The sequence below is a fragment of the Abramis brama genome (assembly GCF_963993115.1).
Source record: "Abramis brama genome assembly, chromosome: 15".
NCBI classification, from domain to species: Eukaryota; Metazoa; Chordata; class Actinopteri; order Cypriniformes; family Leuciscidae; genus Abramis; species Abramis brama.
This window is the reverse complement of record NC_139977.1, coordinates 7,960,291-7,981,235: the sequence shown is the minus strand read 5'-3', so window position 1 is coordinate 7,981,235 and position 20,945 is coordinate 7,960,291. Positions and strand designations below refer to the sequence as shown.

The following is a 20,945-nucleotide window of genomic DNA, read 5'->3' as shown; positions in this document are numbered from 1 at the left end:
GTGATCCGCAAATGTAAAACAAGATCTACAAATAGATAAAAAATCCACAAACAGACTCTTCATGACATACAAATATAAAATGTGATCTACAAATAGATTTAAAATCCGCAAACAAACTCTTTATGATTCACAAATAGAAATCAGTGACTTGTACTTGACAACCAGAATTTGAATGAATGCAAAGTGATTTGTCTGCGCATGAGGGTCATTATTTGTTTGTAGATTGTGTTGCATTTGTTTTCAGAATTTTGGCACAACTGTTTCGCTGTTTTTCCCATTAAAAAATCTACAAATGCCCTCCTCACAATTTGCAAACAAACACAGTCTAACTTGTATTTTCAAACCACTGTAAAAAGACATTCTTACACATTCTGTGCAAAGCTCAGCATGCAAGTGTTGAATCTGTGTTTGCAGATCACAGGGCATTCACAGATCCATCTGCACACGTCTACAGATCTTTTTGGCACTATCTTTCCGCAGAGTGTGTGACTACAATCCACACGTGTAGTCAGCCAATCAGGGGTATTGCTTCAATGTGATGTCACGCCCCCTCAATAAGTCCTTTTCAAAATAAGAGTTGACACTTCTCGGATGGGTGGGCTGGGCTCACTGCCATTTACCGTTGCCGGTGTTGTAGCCTACCGAAATCCGACTCCCCGGACAAATCGCACTCTCCCTAGCGTGCACGCGCAAGCGAGTTTAAATGCACTTCCTTTGCTATATCCCTTTATCAATCGATTTTTCACACAGCAAGCACCCAGATCCTGCATGGAAGCTTTGTCTACACTTAAATAAATTAACAGAAAGTGAACTAGTGTGGATAAAAGATGCAAAAAACAAACACAAACAAACAAAAAAACATGGCAGATTGATTCAAACTATAAACTTGGATGGGTAAGGAATAAAGCTACCAGCTATCAAAACAAAACTGTTAATTTCACTTAATTTAACTGAACTTATCGTTTGTGTGTTAAACACGCTGTGGTTCATAGGAACATATTGTATTGACCTACTCCCCCCATTGCACATGAATGTCATTGAAAATAATAATATTTAACCTTTTTTCACGAAGATAGGCTTTAAGAGTATTTAAGTATTTTTAAATACTTATTTGCAGCTGTATCATACAAATAAATAGTTAAAAAAACATACACTGTGATTTCTGGAATTTTTTTTTTAGATTATGTCTCTCACAGTGGACATGCACCTACGATGACAATTTCAGACCCCTCCATGATTTCTAAGTGGGAGAACTTGCAAAATAGCAGGGTGTTCAAATACTTATTTTCCTCACTGTATAGTAATTGATATATCATAAAATGTTTCATACATATTCAATAACCGAATTAAGCTATAATAAAGAATACATAATTTTACTAGTTTTACTTCTAATAAACACAACAAAATATTTTCAGTAGGCTAGGCAACTGCAGTTGTGTTAAAAGTTCCAAGTTTCCTAATTTATGTGAATATGTTTATTTACAGATATGCATATGCAGGGGTGGATTAAGGTGGTCAGGGGCCCCTAGGCTGCTCTTTGTGCATCCTATAGGATAATGAGCGTTTACGTATATAGCCGCACTCAAGCGCACGACCGCAAGCATAAAGCTTGCCACAAAGAACAGGTACAAGTAATGATTATGAATGTGTCTAAAATAGCAAGGAGACATTCAATTGTTTATTAATAAACTGGTGTTTTCTGTGTCGCTGCAAAGATTAAGTTGACGATGCGGATTCGCCATGAACGCCAGAGAGAAATGCACATTTATGGATTACATAATCAGAGAGTAGCCTGTTTCTTTTGGTTTTGAATATTTTCGTTTAAAAATAAACATTTCAAGCTTTCTATAATAGATAGCATATATTTCTCACATCTGTGAGGCACAAGCTGAGTTTCGGCGCCCTCCAGTTCACATGCAATGCAAGTGATCGTGTCGGCGCCTTATTAGATTGTCTGCTATATATTTGCTTCTTATTTATTAAATACAGGCAATTGGTTGATAAAACATTGATCAAAATTAAGATACAATTTATACAAAACGAAAATCTTTTAAAAGAGACTTTCTACAAAACAAAACTCAATGAAGTGGTAAAAAGTGGTCATGTTTTACCCACTCCATGTCTCCAAGATATATTGCACATCTCAAAATGTATCATATCATGCTGGATGCTCATTTTCATAATCAACATTGATTAAATTAAAAACATAATGACGTCACATATTTTCCAACCCAACCCTCAGCCCTGTTGCAACCGTCGTTGTTTAGGTACCTTAAACGCGCACGTACAGTCTCGGAGTCATCGCTGCAACCAGGAGATGAAGAGAGCTGAGATCCACATCACCTTGCACATCTTCGTCTCTGCCACCCCAGGATGATAGCGCGGCTAGTGCAGCTAGCGCGACCAGCGCCGTTGCTAGGAGGGCGCCAGCGCCTCTGCCTCGCGAGTGGATGATAGCCCTGAAGACGCCTAGCAATCGTATACCTTTAGTGGTAGTATACTTTGCTCCAGCTATTTTAATTGTATATCCATAAGCTATGTAAGATGTAAAATTGAAAGAATGAATGAAATAAATAATGCTTTTTGGGGCCCTAATGTGCTGGAAAATAACTATTAATTTAAAAAAAAAAATGTCTAAGGTTTCTTTACATTCTTAGCTTTAACCCTCTGAGGTCGACAAACGCGCCGACGCGTTTTGCCGGATTTTCTCCACATTGTAGCACTATAAACTTAAATTACTCCATCATTTATGGTCATACAGAAAAAAGAAATATAAAAAAAGAATCTGTGATATTTCTCCTTTTGTATGTGTCCACTTACAATCAAATCAAAACATTGTGCTTTTGTAAAATAAAGAAAATAAACAGGGTGTGCTTTCTGCCTCTCCGTCGCGGTGAACTTTTTTTTCTTGAGCACGTCTTTAAACTGAAACAAAACTCAGCGAATACTTGTCACACATTTATGAGCCATATACCTTTATAAACATTTAAGTGTGTACTTTTAAATGATCGGATTCAAAACGAAAACAAATATTCTCTGTTTAAGTAATTTGTATAAAACCAACAAGATGTCCAGCTTCTCAAACGCTTGCTCATTACAGTTAATTTGGCCACGCCTACTCGCGCAAAAGATATTCACATGCAAATCTCCACATGGAACGCGAACGCGCTCGTTACCTCAACAACAAAACACTTCACTTCACTTTTCGTCGAGTTTGAAAGACGTGCCTGAGCTTACATTGGATTTAGGCTACCTCAGAAGAAGAAGAAGAACGCGATTTGAAGACAAGAAAGATAAGGTAAGAAATTCTTACATAGCCTAGTTTGTTATTGTTGCATAAATGTCACGTTGCAGCTGAACTGTTGCTAGATATATGGGGAATATTATAATATTTAGACCCGTGTTTACTGTGTTTGTGGATATCTGCTCAAACATAGATATGTTTATGGTAACCATAATGTTTTATATTTGAGAGTGATCGCGTTTGAATGTATCATATTTTGCAAGCGATCGCGTTTGAATGTATCATATTTTGGATGAAAGCAAAACGCACCAAACGGCTTCATGTTTTTATTATTATCTCATTTCATATCATCATAACGGATGGAAACATTTGAAGTAACATGATAATCAATATATTTTTCTCTAGCTTAGTTGTTACTGAAATCTTTTGGAAGATTTATAGGCTGCTATAGGTTATTTATTGTTATTATTATTTTATCCGCACTGCGCATATACCTTATGCCTACAAGGCACAACAAACCTGGTGTTCATTATATTATATATCCTTGGAAACGTGTGTGTGTGTGTGTGTGTGTGTATTCTGTGAATTTTAAAAAGGAATTTTAAAAAGCAATTTTAACCAGAAAAATCTAATATTTATTTCCAAAATCGTGCAGGCCTTTCTCTTGATATCAGTATGTTCACTTTTTTTTTTTCAGGTCCCAGATGCCACTGAGGACTTCAACATTCACATGAGTCTCAGTACGTGAACATGGTAAAGTGAAAATCTTGGAAATGAAAGGTATGTACAATGTTTTTAGGAATGGCACAAAGGTCTCTGTCTTTGAAGTGCTTTTTTGGCATTTGTTGTGTATCTTTGGATTATGTTGTGTTGTAAATAAATCCAAACAATTTAAAAGCCATTCTTTTTTAAATCTCCTCATTTACAGTATTGTGCAAGGTTGCTCAGAATGATAGGGGCCTGATAGCTCCTAATAGGGCCGTTAGGGGAGGGTCTTTGTCTTTCTCAGGTGAGAAAAGCTTACATATTAATGAGCTCTCGCATAAGGCTTTTTCACACAAAACACGTCGTAAAATTTTAAAATCAATATATTGTCTTATCTGAATGAGCAGTCAGGGTGATTTTCACATAGTTTTGCAGCAAATATTCTAGGCTACGTCATACAATTTTCAAAAGTCTTGTGAAGAAATAATCAGTATGGGTTTCATGGCCTTATTTCAGTGAGAATTTTTTTTTGTATTTTCAAAAACCACGCATAAATGTCATTATCTCAAAACTACAAACTTTTACATACATGCTGCTGATATATTATTGTAGCAGAGTTTGTGCTGAATACAGTGTAATTAGACTTTAGCCATGAAAATGTCACAAGTAACAGAAATAACCAGAAATGTCAGAGCATGTCAGAACACCTCCAGGGCCCAGAAAACAGCTCAGACCTCAGAGGGTTAAGTGTCAATTATCACTAATAATTGTTTGTTACATTTTCTATTTAGTTTCATTTCTATTTTTAAGACGCAATTAAGCAGAAAACAAACAAACAAAAAGACAGGTATTTGCCTCATATATATATATATATATATATATATATATATATATATATATATACACACACACAATATGTATTTGATGAACTCTTAAAGCCTATCTTCGTGAAAAAAAGGTTAAATATTATTATTTTCAATGACATTCATGTGCAATGGGGGGAGTAGGCCTAATACAATATGTTCCTATGAACCACAGCGTGTTTAACACACAAACGATAAGTTCAGTTAAATTAAGTGAAATTAACAGTTTTGTTTTGATAGCTGGTAGCTTTATTCCTTACCCATCCAAGTTTATAGTTTGAATCAATCTGCCATGTTTTTTTGTTTGTTTGTGTTTGTTTTTTGCATCTTTTATCCACACTAGTTCACTTTCTGTTAATTTATTTAAGTGTAGACAAAGCTTCCATGCAGGATCTGGGTGCTTGCTGTGTGAAAAATCGATTGATAAAGGGATATAGCAAAGGAAGTGCATTTAAACTCGCTTGCGCGTGCACGCTAGGGAGAGTGCGATTTGTCCGGGGAGTCGGATTTCGGTAGGCTACAACACCGGCAACGGTAAATGGCAGTGAGCCCAGCCCACCCATCCGAGAAGTGTCAACTCTTATTTTGAAAAGGACTTATTGAGGGGGCGTGACATCACATTGAAGCAATACCCCTGATTGGCTGACTACACGTGTGGATTGTAGTCACACACTCTGCGGAAAGATAGTGCCAAAAAGATCTGTAGACGTGTGCAGATGGATCTGTGAATGCCCTGTGATCTGCAAACACAGATTCAACACTTGCATGCTGAGCTTTGCACAGAATGTGTAAGAATGTCTTTTTACAGTGGTTTGAAAATACAAGTTAGACTGTGTTTGTTTGCAAATTGTGAGGAGGGCATTTGTAGATTTTTTAATGGGAAAAACAGCGAAACAGTTGTGCCAAAATTCTGAAAACAAATGCAACACAATCTACAAACAAATAATGACCCTCATGCGCAGACAAATCACTTTGCATTCATTCAAATTCTGGTTGTCAAGTACAAGTCACTGATTTCTATTTGTGAATCATAAAGAGTTTGTTTGCGGATTTTAAATCTATTTGTAGATCACATTTTATATTTGTATGTCATGAAGAGTCTGTTTGTGGATTTTTTATCTATTTGTAGATCTTGTTTTACATTTGCGGATCACAAGGAGTTTGTTTGCAGATTTGGAATCTATTTACAGATTGTGTTTTACATTTGCTGATTATGAGGAGTTTGTTTGCAGATTTTAAATTTATTTGTAGATCTTGTTTTGTGTTTACAAATTGTATTATGCATGTCTCTTCATTTTCAATGATTATGGCATTATTTTGTCACAACAGCGAAACAATAGTGCCAGAATTCTGAAAACAAATGTGACACAATCTACAAACAGAACATGATCTTCACCTGCTAACAAGTCACTTTACATTCATTCAAAATCTGGTTTTCAAGTACAAGTCACTGATTTCTATTTCAGGATGTGTTTATTTGTGGATTTTTAATCTTTTTGTAGATCATGCTTTATATTTGTGGATCACAAAGAGTTTGTTTGAGGACTTTGTATCTATTTGTAGATCTTGTTTTACATTTGCGGATCATGAGGACTTTGTTTGCGGATTTTTAATCTATTTGTAGATTGTGTTTTGTGTTTACAAGTTGTAATATCTATTTGTGACTTTTAGACTGTCCATTTTCAATGGTTTAGGCATCAATTTACCCCCATAACAAACCCTCTGTAGACAAAACATTCAAACAAACAAACCATAACTATATGCTACACACCCTAATTGTTAATGAAGCAAAAAATACCAATGACAATTACTTACAGATAAGCTCAGAACTATAAAGTTCCTCAAACAGGGTAAAACGGCCTAAACCACCATGAGGTAAGCTTCTCCTGGGCTGCGTTCCAGTCCACTTTTAGACATGCACTTGCGAACTTCCCTAAGCACTTCCCCTCGGGGGAATCCCTGCCGCCATTTTGAAGTGCGTTCCACTTCGTGAAGTGGACGAGGGATGTTTATATGGACAGACCCTCGCTCCCTCGATTTTGACCAAGGGAGTGAGTCTACTTCATATGTACACTTCAGGCAGCTCCATATACCACAATGCAACACGATTGTGACGTCAACGCATATTGCGTTTAATACACCCCACCACAAACAACTCTATGATATATTAATTGTTTTAAAAAAAATAATGTAAACAGCTCAAACACACCTATATACATATAGAATGCTGGATTAACCCTCTGAGGTCTGAGCTGTTTTCTGGGCCCTGGAGGTGTTCTGACATGCTCTGACATTTCTGGTTATATCTGTTACTTGTGACATTTTCATGGCTAAAGTCTAATTACACTGTATTCAGCACAAACTCTGCTACAATAATATATCAACAGCATGTATGTAAAAGTTTGTAGTTTTGAGATAATGACATTTATGCGTGGTTTTTGAAAATACAAAAAAAAATTCTCACTGAAATAAGGCCATGAAACCCATACTGATTATTTCTTCACAAGACTTTTGAAAATTGTATGACGTAGCCTAGAATATTTGCTGCAAAACTATGTGAAAATCACCCTGACTGCTCATTCAGATAAGACAATATATTGATTTAAAATTTTTACGACGTGTTTTGTGTGAAAAAGCCTTATGCGAGAGCTCATTAATATGTAAGCTTTTCTCACCTGAGAAAGACAAAGAACCTCCCCTAACGGCCCTATTAGGAGCTATCAGGCCCCTATCATTCTGAGCAACCTTGCACAATACTGTAAATGAGGAGATTTAAAAAAGAATGGCTTTTAAATTGTTTGGATTTATTTACAACACAACATAATCCAAAGATACACAACAAATGCCAAAAAAGCACTTCAAAGACAGAGACCTTTGTGCCATTCCTAAAAACACTGTACATACCTTTCATTTCCAAGATTTTCACTTTACCATGTTCACGTACTGAGACTCATGTGAATGTTTAAGTCCTCAGTGGCATCTGGGACCTGAAAAAAAAAAGTGAACATACTGATATCAAGAGAAAGGCCTGCACGATTTTGGAAATAAATATTAGATTTTTCTGGTTAAAATTGCTTTTTAAAATTCACAAAATACACACACACACGTTTCCAACGATATATAATATAATGAACACCAGGTTTGTTGTGCCTTGTAGGCATAAGGTATATGCGCAGTGCGGATAAAATAATAATAACAATAAATAACCTATAGCAGCCTATAAATCTTCCCAAAGATTTCAGTAACAACTAAGCTAGAGAAAAATATATTGATTATCATGTTACTTCAAATGTTTCCATCCGTTATGATGATATGAAATGAGATAATAATAAAAACATGAAGCCGTTTGGTGCGTTTTCTTTCATCCAAAATATGATACATTCAAACGCGATCGCTTGCAAAATATGATACATTCAAACGCGATCACGCTCAAATATAAAACATTATGGTTACCATAAACATATCTATGTTTGAGCAGATATCCACAAACACAGTAAACACGGGTCTAAATATTATAATATTCCCCATATATCTAGCAACAGTTCAACTGCAACGTGACATTTATGCAACAATAACAAACTAGGCTATGTAAGAATTTCTTACCTTATCTTTCTTGTCTTCAGATCGCGTTCTTCTTCTTCTGAGGTAGCCTAAATCCAATGTAAGCTCAGGCACGTCTTTCAAACTCGACGAAAAGTGAAGTGAAGTGTTTTGTTGTTGAGGTAACGAGCGCGTTTGCGTTCCATGTGGAGATTTGCATGTGAATATCTTTTGCGCGAGTAGGCGTGGCCAAATTAACTGTAATGAGCAAGCGTTTGAGAAGCTGGACATCTTGTTGGTTTTATACAAATTACGTAAACAGAGAATATTTGTTTTCGTTTTGAATCCGATTATTTAAAAGTACACACCTAAATGTTTATAAAGGTATATGGCTCATAAATGTGTGACAAGTATTCGCTGAGTTTTGTTTCAGTTTATAGACGTGCTCAAGAAAAAAAAGTTCACCGCGACAGAGAGGCAGAACGCACACCCTGTTTATTTTCTTTATTTTACAAAAGCACAATGTTTTGATTTGATTGTAAGTGGACACATACAAAAGGAGAAATATCACAGATTCTTTTTTTATATTTCTTTTTTCTGTATGACCATAAATGATGGAGTAATTTAAGTTTATAGTGCTACAATGTCGAGAAAATCCGGCAAAACGCGCCCGCGCGTTTGCCGACCTCAGAGGGTTAAACAATTTCGTAAGAAAAAATAAATAAATAAATCAACCCCATAGTGGATTCTAAGTGATCAAGGGCTTAGCACGTTCCAATTCAGCCTATTGCAAAGGTTCCGCCAGTAGTGGGCTGTAATGATTCCTGTCTTGTATTCCCCTCGTCTTGTGTGGACTTTAGTTATTTCCTGTTCTGTGCCATGTTTTGTTCTCCTTTGTAGGTTTTTCCTGTTTATTAGTCTCCCAGGTGTTTCTAATCAGCCACGCCCCCTTGTTACCTTGTTATCTTGTTTAGCTTGTCTGCCTCTTTACTTAAATCCTGTGTCTTGTGTTAGTGTTTGTGGGTTCTTGATCTTGATGTTGGTTGTTCTGTTCCCCAGTCCTAGTCTGTCTAGTTTTGAGTTTGTTTAAATAAATTACCGCTGCATGTGGATTCTGCTTCCTCTCTTGTTTCAATTGCATTGTTACAGAAGAACCCACACACCATGAATCCAGCAGCACGGATTATGTGTCTCCGTCAAGGAGATCGACCCATCGAGGATTACGTAAGAGACTTTATCGATCTGGCAAATGTAACTTCTATGGACTCTCTGTGCCTCATGATTTTTTTAAGAGTCTTTAAATTATCAGAGCCAATTGGGTCAGCCATGCCACTGCACAATCCCAATTGGACTTTAGAATTTTATATTTACTTGGCCCTGCAACTGAGTGGTTCTGTATATACTGTGGGGATCACGGAGGAGAGACGTGGTACTCCCACATTAGCCCTCATTCCACAGCCTCGTCCCGTCATTCCACAGCCTCGTCCCGCCGCCACGTCGCCTGAACCCTCAGCAGAGATGGTCGCCGCTGTTCACGTCACGTCCGCTGATCCAGAGTCTCCAGACAAGATGGCCGCCGCTGAGCCAGTGTCTCCAGACAAGATGGCCGCCGCCACGTCGCCTGAACCCTCAGCAGATATGGTCACGTCCGCTGATCCAGAGTCTGTTCACGTCACGTCCGCCGAGCCTGTGTCTCCGGACAAGATGGCCGCCGCCGAGCCTGTGTCTCCGAACAAGATGGCCACCACCGAGCCAGTGTCTCCGGACAAGATGGCCACCGCCGAGCCAGTGTTTCTGGACAAGATGGCCACGCCTGAACCTCAGCAGAGATGGCCGCCGCCACGCCTGACACGTCTGTTCCTGTTCCTGAGCCGGTGTCTGTTCCTGTGCCATGGCTGCCTGAAGGGCCGTCTCCTCCCTGGCCGCCTGAAGGGCCGTCTCCTCCCTGGTTGCCTGCACTGCCTGCTCCGCCCTGGTCGCCTGCACTGCCTGCTCCACCCTGGCCGCCTAAAGGGTCGTCTCCGCCCTGGCCGCCTGAAGGGTCGTCTCCTCCCTGGTCGCCTGCACTGCCTGCTCCGCCCTGGCCGCCTGAAGGGTCGTCCCCTCCCTGGCCGCCTGCACTGCCTGCTCCACCCTGGTCGCCTGCACTGCCTGCTCGGCTCTGGCCTCCCGTCCTGCTGCAGTCTCCAGGCCCTCTTCCGCTCCACGGGCCTGGCCCTCCATCCTGCCCCCGGATCTGTTCTGTTCCCCAGTCCTGTTCCTTAGTTCTAGTCTGTCTAGTTTTGAGTTTGTTTAAATAAATTACCGCTGCATATGGATTCTGCTTCCTCTTGTTTCAACCGCATCGTTACATGGGCATTCATGCAACGTAAGCAATGACGTACATCCGAGTGAACAAGATGGAGGGAAGTTATTGCTTCTGAGCAACTCCAATTTCATCCCAGCAGACAGGCAAGTCTGATCCAATGTTAGTCGCCTGACAAATAGAAATCAGACCCTTGACTTCCTGGAAAGGTATACCCCGAGAGAGTGTGTTGGGTACCATGTTACATTGTCCCTTTCAATATTTGACTGAGAAGTCAAAGCTTTGTAACCTCAAAGCCCACCTGGTTAAGCGAGAAGTTGCTCTGGGATGATTGAAAACCCACATAAGAGCAGCATGATCTGTAAATACTTTGAAATGTTTCCCTTCCAGATAGTGTTTCCATTTCTCGACTGCCCAAACCACTGCTACACATTCGTTTTCGGGCGTGGAATAGGACTTCTCAGCTCCATGAAGAAGTCTTGACGCATAAGCTATAACATGTTCAGCTCCGTCATGATCCTGAGACAACACAGCTCCTAGGCCGACATCACTGGCATCTGTCTGGACTTTAAAACTTTTTGTGAAGTCAGGGGGTGCCAACACAGGTGTTTTTTGAAGAGCATTTTTCAGTTTGTCGAAAGCCTGTTGGCATTCCATTGTTCATTCCCAGGCAATGTTTTTGTTCTTCAGAGCATCCAAGGGTGCGGCGATCCCTGAACAATATGGAATAAATGTATGGTACCACCCGGGAAGACCTAAAAAGCGTTGTACCTCTTTGAGCGTTATAGGGACAGGAAAAGTTTGGACAGCCTCTACTTTGGCAGTTTCAGTACGAACTCCTTCAGCAGACACACAACATGTCCTAAGAAAGTGATCGATCATTGGAGCAGGTTGCACCTTGACAGGTTCAGGGTCAACCCAGCAGCTTCTAACAAGTTAGAGCTGTTTAATGTTTTCAAAATGCTCTTGGATTTTCTTGGAATAAATTACAATATCATAGAGATAGACAAAACAGAACTTTCCATACCGTATTCATCAGGCATTGAAAAAGTTGCAGCGGAGTTTCTCAGTCCGAATGATAGACACATAAATTCATACTGTGCATTTTGGGTTACAAAAGCAGTTTTTGGAATGCTATCCTCATCCATAAGCACCTGCCAATAGGCACTTTTGAGATTCAATGTACTGAAAATTGAAGCACCATACATTGATTCAAATGTGTCTTGGATCTGCGCATGGGAAATTCATCTAAAGGCACCTTGGCATTTAAAGCTAAACGTATTGTACCATCCTTCTTGGGGACAAGAACTATGGGAGCTGCCCATGGGGAAGTTGATGGTCTGATTATTCCTTTTTCCAGCATGTTGAAAACTTCCTGATCAATGAATTGCTGTTTGGACACAGAAACAGGGTAAGCTCGTTTACGAACCGGAATATCATCCAAGGTGTTAATCTGGTGCTGAATCACAACAGTGCGTCCTAAGGAATAGGTGCAGACTGTTGGCCGATCAAGCATGAGTGCTTCTAGCTGACGTTTCTGGGTTCTGGGAACATCCGCTCGACTTGCCAGTTCTTTAATTGTTGCCAAGGTGGAGGAAGATACTTGAGCATACAGCATGAATGGATGTTTTACCCCAGTTTCCTCAGACAGAATGTAGGTCTTATCCTTGAAATCAATCTGGATCTCTGAATCCATCAAAAACTCCTGATCAAGTATAATGGGTAAAGTTAGATCTTGATCTTTCATCACGAAGGCTCTGAATGGATATTGATGTCCATGAACATGATGTCCTGTACATGACCATTGGCAAGAGAGAAAGTCTGACCTCTGCTGGACTGCCAAGTTTCAGTGCTTGACTTCAACTTTTTCCAGTAAGATTCCTGAATTAAAGAATAGGTGCTTCCAGTGTCCAAAACTGCTTGACATCTATAGTCATTGATGGTGATCGGCAGGGATAATGGTTCAAGCTGTCTCTCCAGAATTCCTGACAGCACAGCAATGTGACTGTCACACTTTTGCTGCTTTATTAGCTCAATTTGACTTCGTCTGATACTCTGCTTGTCTCCCTTTCCACCAGGGTAACAACACATACCAACTCGTCTACCGTAGAGACAGTGCCTCTGGATTACAGGATTACAGTTTCTGAGTGTAGCTTGGAGTATTTCACGTTCTGACATTGAAGGTTTCAATCGCAGGCACAAGGCTCGATATTGATAAGCAAATGTTCGAATATTTTCATCAAGTCCTTGTTTCCATTCTCTAATTCTTCTTTCAACCTCAACGTCATGGTCATCAGGCAGGAAAGATTGAAAAAAATACTTTCTTAAATTTAAACCAAGTTCTTACCCTCTTCTTCTCTGCAAGCCACCAGTCCTTATCTGTATGAGTTAAAACAGAAGGCAACATGGATAATATCTCAGCATCATTCAGTGTTTGAATTTAACATTTTTCAAGATAAGAAATAGGGTCTTCTCCCTCCAAACTTGATTGGTGTTTTAAAATGTATAGGATAGTGAAAGATTATGTGTATTTTCAGTTAACTTTAGTCAGATGCATTTACATTGTTACTGTGCCTCAGATGTAATCAACTCTATCTGTGTCTGTGAAGGTGTGAACCAAATGGTCCAAACAGACATATGGCCCATAGAAACTGATGGGTGTGAAACAACATTGCTCAGGGTAGATTGCAGTGTAGATCAATCTCCTGTGGGAGGTCCTAGCAGTTTTCCTTTATTTGTAGCTCTTTTGTCTTCATGTATAAAGTTCAGTCACACAGACAGAACTTTGGGTTAAGATTCTTGAAGTGTGACATGCTAGCATCGCTGCTGAAGGACTGCTACACTACAGACCTTCAATAAATTCTTCTCCCCACAGAACTCTGGTCAAGCTTATTTTATGTATTGGAGAAATGTAATACATTGGCGAGCCACCCAAACCACTGCTCGGCCAAATACACCAAAATCTAACCTGTTTGTAGGGGTGGACTGAAGTGGGGAGTAGATGTTACAGTGTGGGAAGACTGGATTAAAGATTTCTGCTGAACATCCCTTTGTGCTATACAATCCTTCATTGCTTGTCCTACTTGCTGTATACTGTAACGGTCACCAGCTGGAGTGCCCTTGAGAGCCACCAGAGGGCACTCCACACCGGACTATCATTCACTCACAGACTACATTTCCCATCCTGCATCTACCTGGACTGATTACTTCATACACCTGCACTGCACTGATTACACACACACCTGCACCTCATTCACACACACATAAAAGCCACTTCCACACTCCACTTCTCTGCGAAGTATTGCATTGCCCTGGCGTACAATTTCTGAGCGTTTATTCCTGTGTTTGCTGTTCTCGTTTACTGACCTTGGACTGTGTATCTCGACTCCTGATTGTTCTCTGCCTGCCTTTACCCAGATTGTTAATTGGACTTCGCCTTTTGCTGCCTGCCCTGACTTCTGCCTGTGACCCCGATCTGCTCTGTGTTCTCTCCGTTGTACTGTCTGCTGTTGTTTTACCCTGCCTGTCTGACCACTCTAAATAAAGCTGCAAATGGATCCCTCCTCGTCCGCTGCATCATTACAGAATACCTCGCCACATCAAGATCCAGCAGCGATGCAAACCATGGACCCAGTAATCCGTCTCTTCCGTCTCAGCCAAGGTGACCGCCCGATTGAGAACTATGTGGAGGAGTTTTGTGAGCTCTGCCATGGGGTGGACCTCAACGATGCGGTCTTAAAGGACATGTTCCGCTATGGGCTTGAGGACATGTTAGAGTACCTCATGCCTGACAACACCCCTCAATGGACTTTTATACAATATGTCGACCTCGCTCTTCGGATAAGCGGCTCGTCGTTTACTGTGGGCTTTGTGGATGAGGGGTCCCACAATCTCACAGCATCCCCTGAGCCTGCACTTCATACCAGTCCAGCCGAGCCTGCACTTCACGCCAGTCCAGCCGAGCCCGCACTTCACGCCAGATCTGCCGAAGCCAAGGCAGTATGCGTCATGCCCGCCGCCCCTGAGACTGAGAGCATCATGCCCGCCGCGCCTGAGACAGCAAGCGACATGCCCGCCAAGCTAGAGTCTTCACCGCTGGTCCCGTCCAGCCCAAAGCCCTCTTCGCCGCTGGTCCTGCCCAGCTCAGAGCCCTCTTCGCCGCTGGTCCTGCCCAGCTCAGAGCCCTCTTCGCCGCTGGTCCTGCCCAGCTCAGAGCCCTCTTCGCCGCTGGTCCTGTCCAGCTCAGAGCCCTCTTCGCCGCTGGTCCTGCCCAGCTCAGAGCCCTCTTCGCCGCTGGTTCCGTCCAGGTCAAAGCCCTCTTCATCGCTGGTCCTAACCAGCTCAGAGTCCTCTTCGCCGCTGGTCCTACCCAGCTCAAAGCCCTCGCTGCCGCTGGTCCCGTCAAGCTCAGAGCGCGCTGATCCTGATCCAGAGACTGAGCTTCACGTCAGTCCTGCCGAGCCAGAGCCAGAGCTTCACGTCAGTCCTGCCGAGCCAGAGCCAGAGCTTCACGTCAGTCCTGCCGAGCCAGAGCCAGAGCTTCACGTCAGTCCTGCTGAGCCAGAGCCAGAGCTTCACGTCAGTCCTGCCGAGCCAGAGCCAGAGCCCAGAGCTTCACGTCAGTCCTGCCGAGCCAGAGCCAGAGCCAGAGCTTCACGTCAGTCCTGCCGAGCCAGAGCCAGAGCTTCACGTCAGTCCTGCCGAGCCAGAGCCAGAGCTTCACGTCACGTCCGCCCGTCCAGAGTCTCGTCCCGCCGAGACTGAATCTGTTCCTGAGCCTGAATCTGATCCTGATCCTGATCCTGATCCTGAGCCTGAATCTCTTCCTCTTTCTGCGCCTGTGTCTTCGGACAAGATGGCCGACTCCACGCCTGTGTCTTCGGACAAGATGGCCGCCGCTGAGCCGGTGTCTGTTCCTGTTCCTGAGTCAGTGTCTGTTCCTGTGCCATGGTCACCTCCCTGGCCGCCTGAAGGGTCGTCTCCTCCCTGGCCTCCCGAAGGGTCGTCGCCTCCCAAGTGGTCGTCGCCGCCTGCACAGCCTGCTCCGCCCTGGCCGCCTGCACAGCCTGCTCCGCCCTGGCCGCCTGCACAGCCTGCTCCGCCCTGGTCGCATGCACAGCTTGCCCCTCCCTGGTCGCCTGCACAGCCTGCTCCGCCCTGGCCTTCCGTATTACCGCAGTCTCAAGGTCCTCTTCCGCTCCACGGACCTGGCCCTCCATCCCGCCCCCGGATCCGCCTCCGGGCCACCTCCCACCTGGACAGTTTGAGCGTCTGGAAGCCGCTCTTTGGGGAGGGGCTATGTAACGGTCACCAGCTGGAGTGCCCTTGAGAGCCACCAGAGGGCACTCCACACCGGACTATCATTCACTCACAGACTACATTTCCCATCCTGCATCTACCTGGACTGATTACTTCATACACCTGCACTGCACTGATTACACACACACCTGCACCTCATTCACACACACATAAAAGCCACTTCCACACTCCACTTCTCTGCGAAGTATTGCATTGCCCTGGCGTACAATTTCTGAGCGTTTATTCCTGTGTTTGCTGTTCTCGTTTGCTGACCTTGGACTGTGTATCTCGACTCCTGATTGTTCTCTGCCTGCCTTTACCCAGATTGTTAATTGGACTTTGCCTTTTGCTGCCTGCCCTGACTTCTGCCTGTGACCCCGATCTGCTCTGTGTTCTCTCCGTTGTACTGTCTGCTGTTGTTTTACCCTGCCTGTCTGACCACTCTAAATAAAGCTGCAAATGGATCCCTCCTCGTCCGCTGCATCATTACATATACTCTTCCAAGGTTTCTTTTACCTGCTGGCATTCAGACTTGAGCTCAGTGGGCAGTACCTTCTCCAGTTGCTATAAAAAGTTCTGCATCTGCTCTTCCATTACAGTCAAACTGTGATTTTGCCTATCTATATCATGCTGCACATCATTAGAAAACACACCAAAAGAGTTCTCCAGTTCATCCATTTTAGATTATATCTTGCTCACCCTTAATTCCAAACTGGAAGTGGTTACATCTTCCTCTTGAGGAGGTGGAGGAGGCGGTAACAGCAAGTACTGAGAACTGTCATCATGCTCAACCTCATCTACCTCATTCTCTAAATACAAATGACTGAGAGATTGAATAAGGTCTTGAACTGGTTCTCATCTGGTGGTGAAAGGTGCAGTGGAATAGTCTGGTTCTGTAGGATTCTCACCCTCTGTCCCGTCACGCTAGTGAATTAACTGGTATTTGTGCCATTATTTAACAAAAAAGCAGGTAGCACTTTATTTTCCAGTCATGTTCCCCATGTACATACTATGTACTTATTATAGTAATTACAATAACAGGGTAATTACTAGGTACTAACCCTGAACGTACCCCCAAACCTAACCTTAACCCATGTATTTATCTTATATTACTCTGCTTTCCTAGGTAAGTACGCTGTAAGTAAACGTAAGTGCACATACTGTAAAATAAAGTGAAAACAAAAAGTATGTCTCCAGTCACAGAGCAGATTCACTGGCCAACCCGAAACCAGCTGCGTTGGTTGTGCCTCTATCTTCGTATTTAGTCTTAACACCATTGCAGAAAGTAGGTTGAAGATGATAAGTTATGAGAACATGCTAGGGCTCTATTGCAGAATGTGATATTCTTACTTAAAGGCATAGATCAAAGATAATAAGTTTTCTTTATCTCAACAGCAGCCAATTATAGCAAGCTTGTGGATCTTAGAGGCTTCTGGGTACTTCCCAGCCACATTTTTGGTTGGTAGCACTACAGTACATACTGTATAGAACACGTGACATATTTATGTTTTTGTATTCACAAACATCTAGAAAAGATTTTGTTGTGGACCACATAAACTTGTCTATGTACTGTAACTTAGATTATATGATACATTTTCCCATTGTCCTCGGTCCAACAAATATTGTGTAATTTAATAATAATTAAACTTTCAGAGCAGCAGTTCTACTTTTTTGAAGTGGAGTGATTCCTAAGTCTTGCATACATTTTAACCTTAAAATTAACCTTGATGATTATTGCTGTGTAATTTGAGTATCGTTTCATGCTCTGTATAATCTGATAGATTGTGATGTCGTCTTCTCAGTATTAGAAAATCATGTCTCATACAAAATACAAAGTGCTGCTGCATGGCTGTGATGATTCATCTTGCATACCAGACCCAATTGTGTGTATGATTAAGACGCATACATTTCTCCATGCAGCCTCACAACCAATTATCTTCTCTCTTAAATGAGCCCATAAAGGAACACAGCTTCACACATTCACAGGGACAAAGGGAAATAAAGGACGGTACTATGTCTTCCTATGTGGCACATTTGACAATGAAATCTTTCTGAATTCAATTCAACGACAATGAAAACATTTTAGTTTTCTCATATGGGATATGTGCTACAGTACATGTAACAATACCTGGTTGAAGTATAATACATTATACAAAAAGCAATAAATCTGAAGGACAGACAAATATTGACAGAAGCGAATATGAAACTTTAAAAATGAACCTAATTTTGGTTAATTTTTCTCTTTGAAAAATGAACCTAATTTTGACCTAGGAAAAAAAATAAAAATAATGAAGGAACAATGGAAAGAACACACATACCATATCGGTGTCTGATACTGGTCCGAAGCTTGTCACATAGATGTTTGTCCTCACTTCAGTCACACTTTCTGAAAGAACAACCATAAGAGCAGAAATATATACACTGTAAAATAAATATTTAATGAATTTTAAAGCTATTATTGGTTACACTTTGCTTCAATAGTCCACTTTAGACATTCTACTAACTATAAGTAACTTTTCAACAACATGTCAGCTAACTCTCATTAATTTGCAACTACATGTCAACTAACTTTCATTAGAGTATTAGTAGACTGTTAGGGTTAGGGTTAGTAGAATAAGTTTACATGTACTTGCAAAGTTACTTATAGTCAGTAGAATGTCTATTGGGGAAGAAACAAAATAGTTTTAGCAGATATCAGACAGTCTACTAATACTCTAATGACTGCCAGTTGACATGTATCTATAAATGATCTATAAAGGCAACAATTCACCACTAATGGCCAGTAAAATAATACATAATGCACATGGGACCATCATTGTCAGACAGCTGTACAATGTATGACCTTGTGTATTTTTATCAGTAGATTTGTTTCCATTTCTTGCATGCACATACCTCAAAAAGGGTCTGGGTCATTATAGTCCACTAGTTGACTGTCCAACAACCAAGCTGGGCCCGGTTTCCCGATAACGCTCACTCTTTGCGCGCTAAGAGAGCTCGAAAGATATATCTTACCAAAGGTGTTTATGTTCCTAAGTGTGTTCCCCGAACCATACCTTAGGAAGCTGCTTAAGATATACCTTCTTACGTGCGACGTTACCCGGCGCTGTCCGTGGCGATGGTGCTGAATTGTTTGATATCGATGGCTCGAGAATCAATTATTCTCTCGTGCAGGGGCTGTTTATGTGAGAAAGCGGTGATCTTTATAAATGAAGCACTTCAGAAATAGTTGAAATTGCAATTTATTATGATTATTGGATATTATAAAAAATAATCCAAACTATAATAGCCTATAATAGCCTAGCCTACATATTTTAAAATTGTAACATATATTGCTGCCACAATAACCTTTTCAAAAATTTACGTGCCTTCTTCTCTTTCCCATTTTTGTTCGCTGAGGTGGAGCTGCGATGAAATATTGTTCTTGTAAATACTTTCCAGCATTTCAGTAATAAAAGTTTACATCTTGCGTACGGTGCTCGGCAGTGATCAAAAAGGATTTAAACCGTGAATTTTGAATCTCATGTAAACTCAGAGATGTGGATTCAGACGGCAATTAAATTACCACACGACCTGTTTGTCAAAAAATAGAAGGTACTAATTTGGCCAGGGATTTTTACGCGGGTTGGGAGAGAAAAACACTGATATTATGGATTCGGACGGCACTTATACTTAGTGTACGAACGTTTCGGGAACCGTCCCATAAGGTTAAGAGAGAGGTTAAGGAATAGGTTAAGAACTACTTAGAGATAAGAACGCTTTGGGAAACCGGGCCCTGATTAGTAAGATTTATTTGAGATATTTTTGTTTTGTTTTGTTATGTTTTATTATTATAGCATGAACAACAACAACAAAATAAAATAAAAATAAACAGCAATAAACAATCGTGAATCATCCAGTTAATGACACAGAATAAAATAATCAAGCATATGTAAACATTTGAAGGGTGGTGGGGGGAATTTGTCATTTGTACAGTATATTCAGTTTGTATTTGTATATATAATTTGTATATGTCTTGTGGCTTATATGTAAACACCTGTTATGTGAAATAGCTTTTACAGGGCAGTACTAAATAAAATAAAAATTTAAAAAAACATGCGCTTTTTATGGTCCATCTTATTTTTGTTAAGATTAGGGATGCACCGATACCACTTTTTCCAGAACGAGTCGATACTTTTATTTTTAGTACTTGCCAATACTGAGTACTGATACCTGTATTTTCATTGCATTTTTAATTTTCTAAAATACTGAGCAGAGAAACCAAAAGAATATGAATCAAATTAGTTGGCTTAGCCAATAGATATTTTATTCAGTTATTTTCTTGCCTAATTATGCCTATTAAAATGTATTGTAGGAGCTACTGTTACTTTCACTGTTCATATTATTACTCTATCATATTTTATCTTTAATTTAATAGCACACTGAATATTTAGAGCTGCTCCAGCAGGGCCCAACCAGTCAAGAGCAGTGAGTGATTTTCTCTGTCTTTTGTTGTTAGATTAACATTGAGGATAAAGACAGCAGTAGGTTTATTAGGCTGCTGTCACTTTAAGAGCTGCACATATCCAACATACTAGTACACAAAAGCTTTCTTTTCAACTGTTCAAACTATACATTCACTTAAGACATAACTGACTATGTTTCACAAGGATACTTGCCTATACGGGCATTTTGACATACTTTTGTGTGAATTTGTCCGTTCACAAAGCACAAGAAGACATGAAATAGAACTCACTTTAATAAGCTATTCGCATGCTGTCGGAGAGTCAACATTCTGGGCGCGTGCTTCGGATGTTTGCGCACAGAAAATCAAATGTCATGTGATTACTGTACCGCATTCCTGTAATAATGTAGGGAACCACTCATTATACATAAACCATGTAACAGTTAATGTTTTTACTTGCACATACAATTTAGTTTTAATTCAAATGATGCATGTGTGCTGAGTGAACGATCAACAACCACAAGCATGCAACAGAAGTGCTTTCTCTTC

At 41.0% G+C, this 20,945-nt stretch overlaps 1 protein-coding gene across 1 annotated transcript in view; it reads right to left on the bottom strand.

Moving 5' to 3' along the window:
- The window catches only part of gabra3 (gamma-aminobutyric acid type A receptor subunit alpha3), a 467,920-nt gene that overhangs the window by 409,684 nt on the left and 37,291 nt on the right, over window positions 1–20,945 (bottom strand). Inside the window, 1 exon segment of the mRNA XM_084136680.1 lies at window positions 18,274–18,341. Coding sequence (XP_083992806.1) covers window positions 18,274–18,341 — 68 coding nt within the window.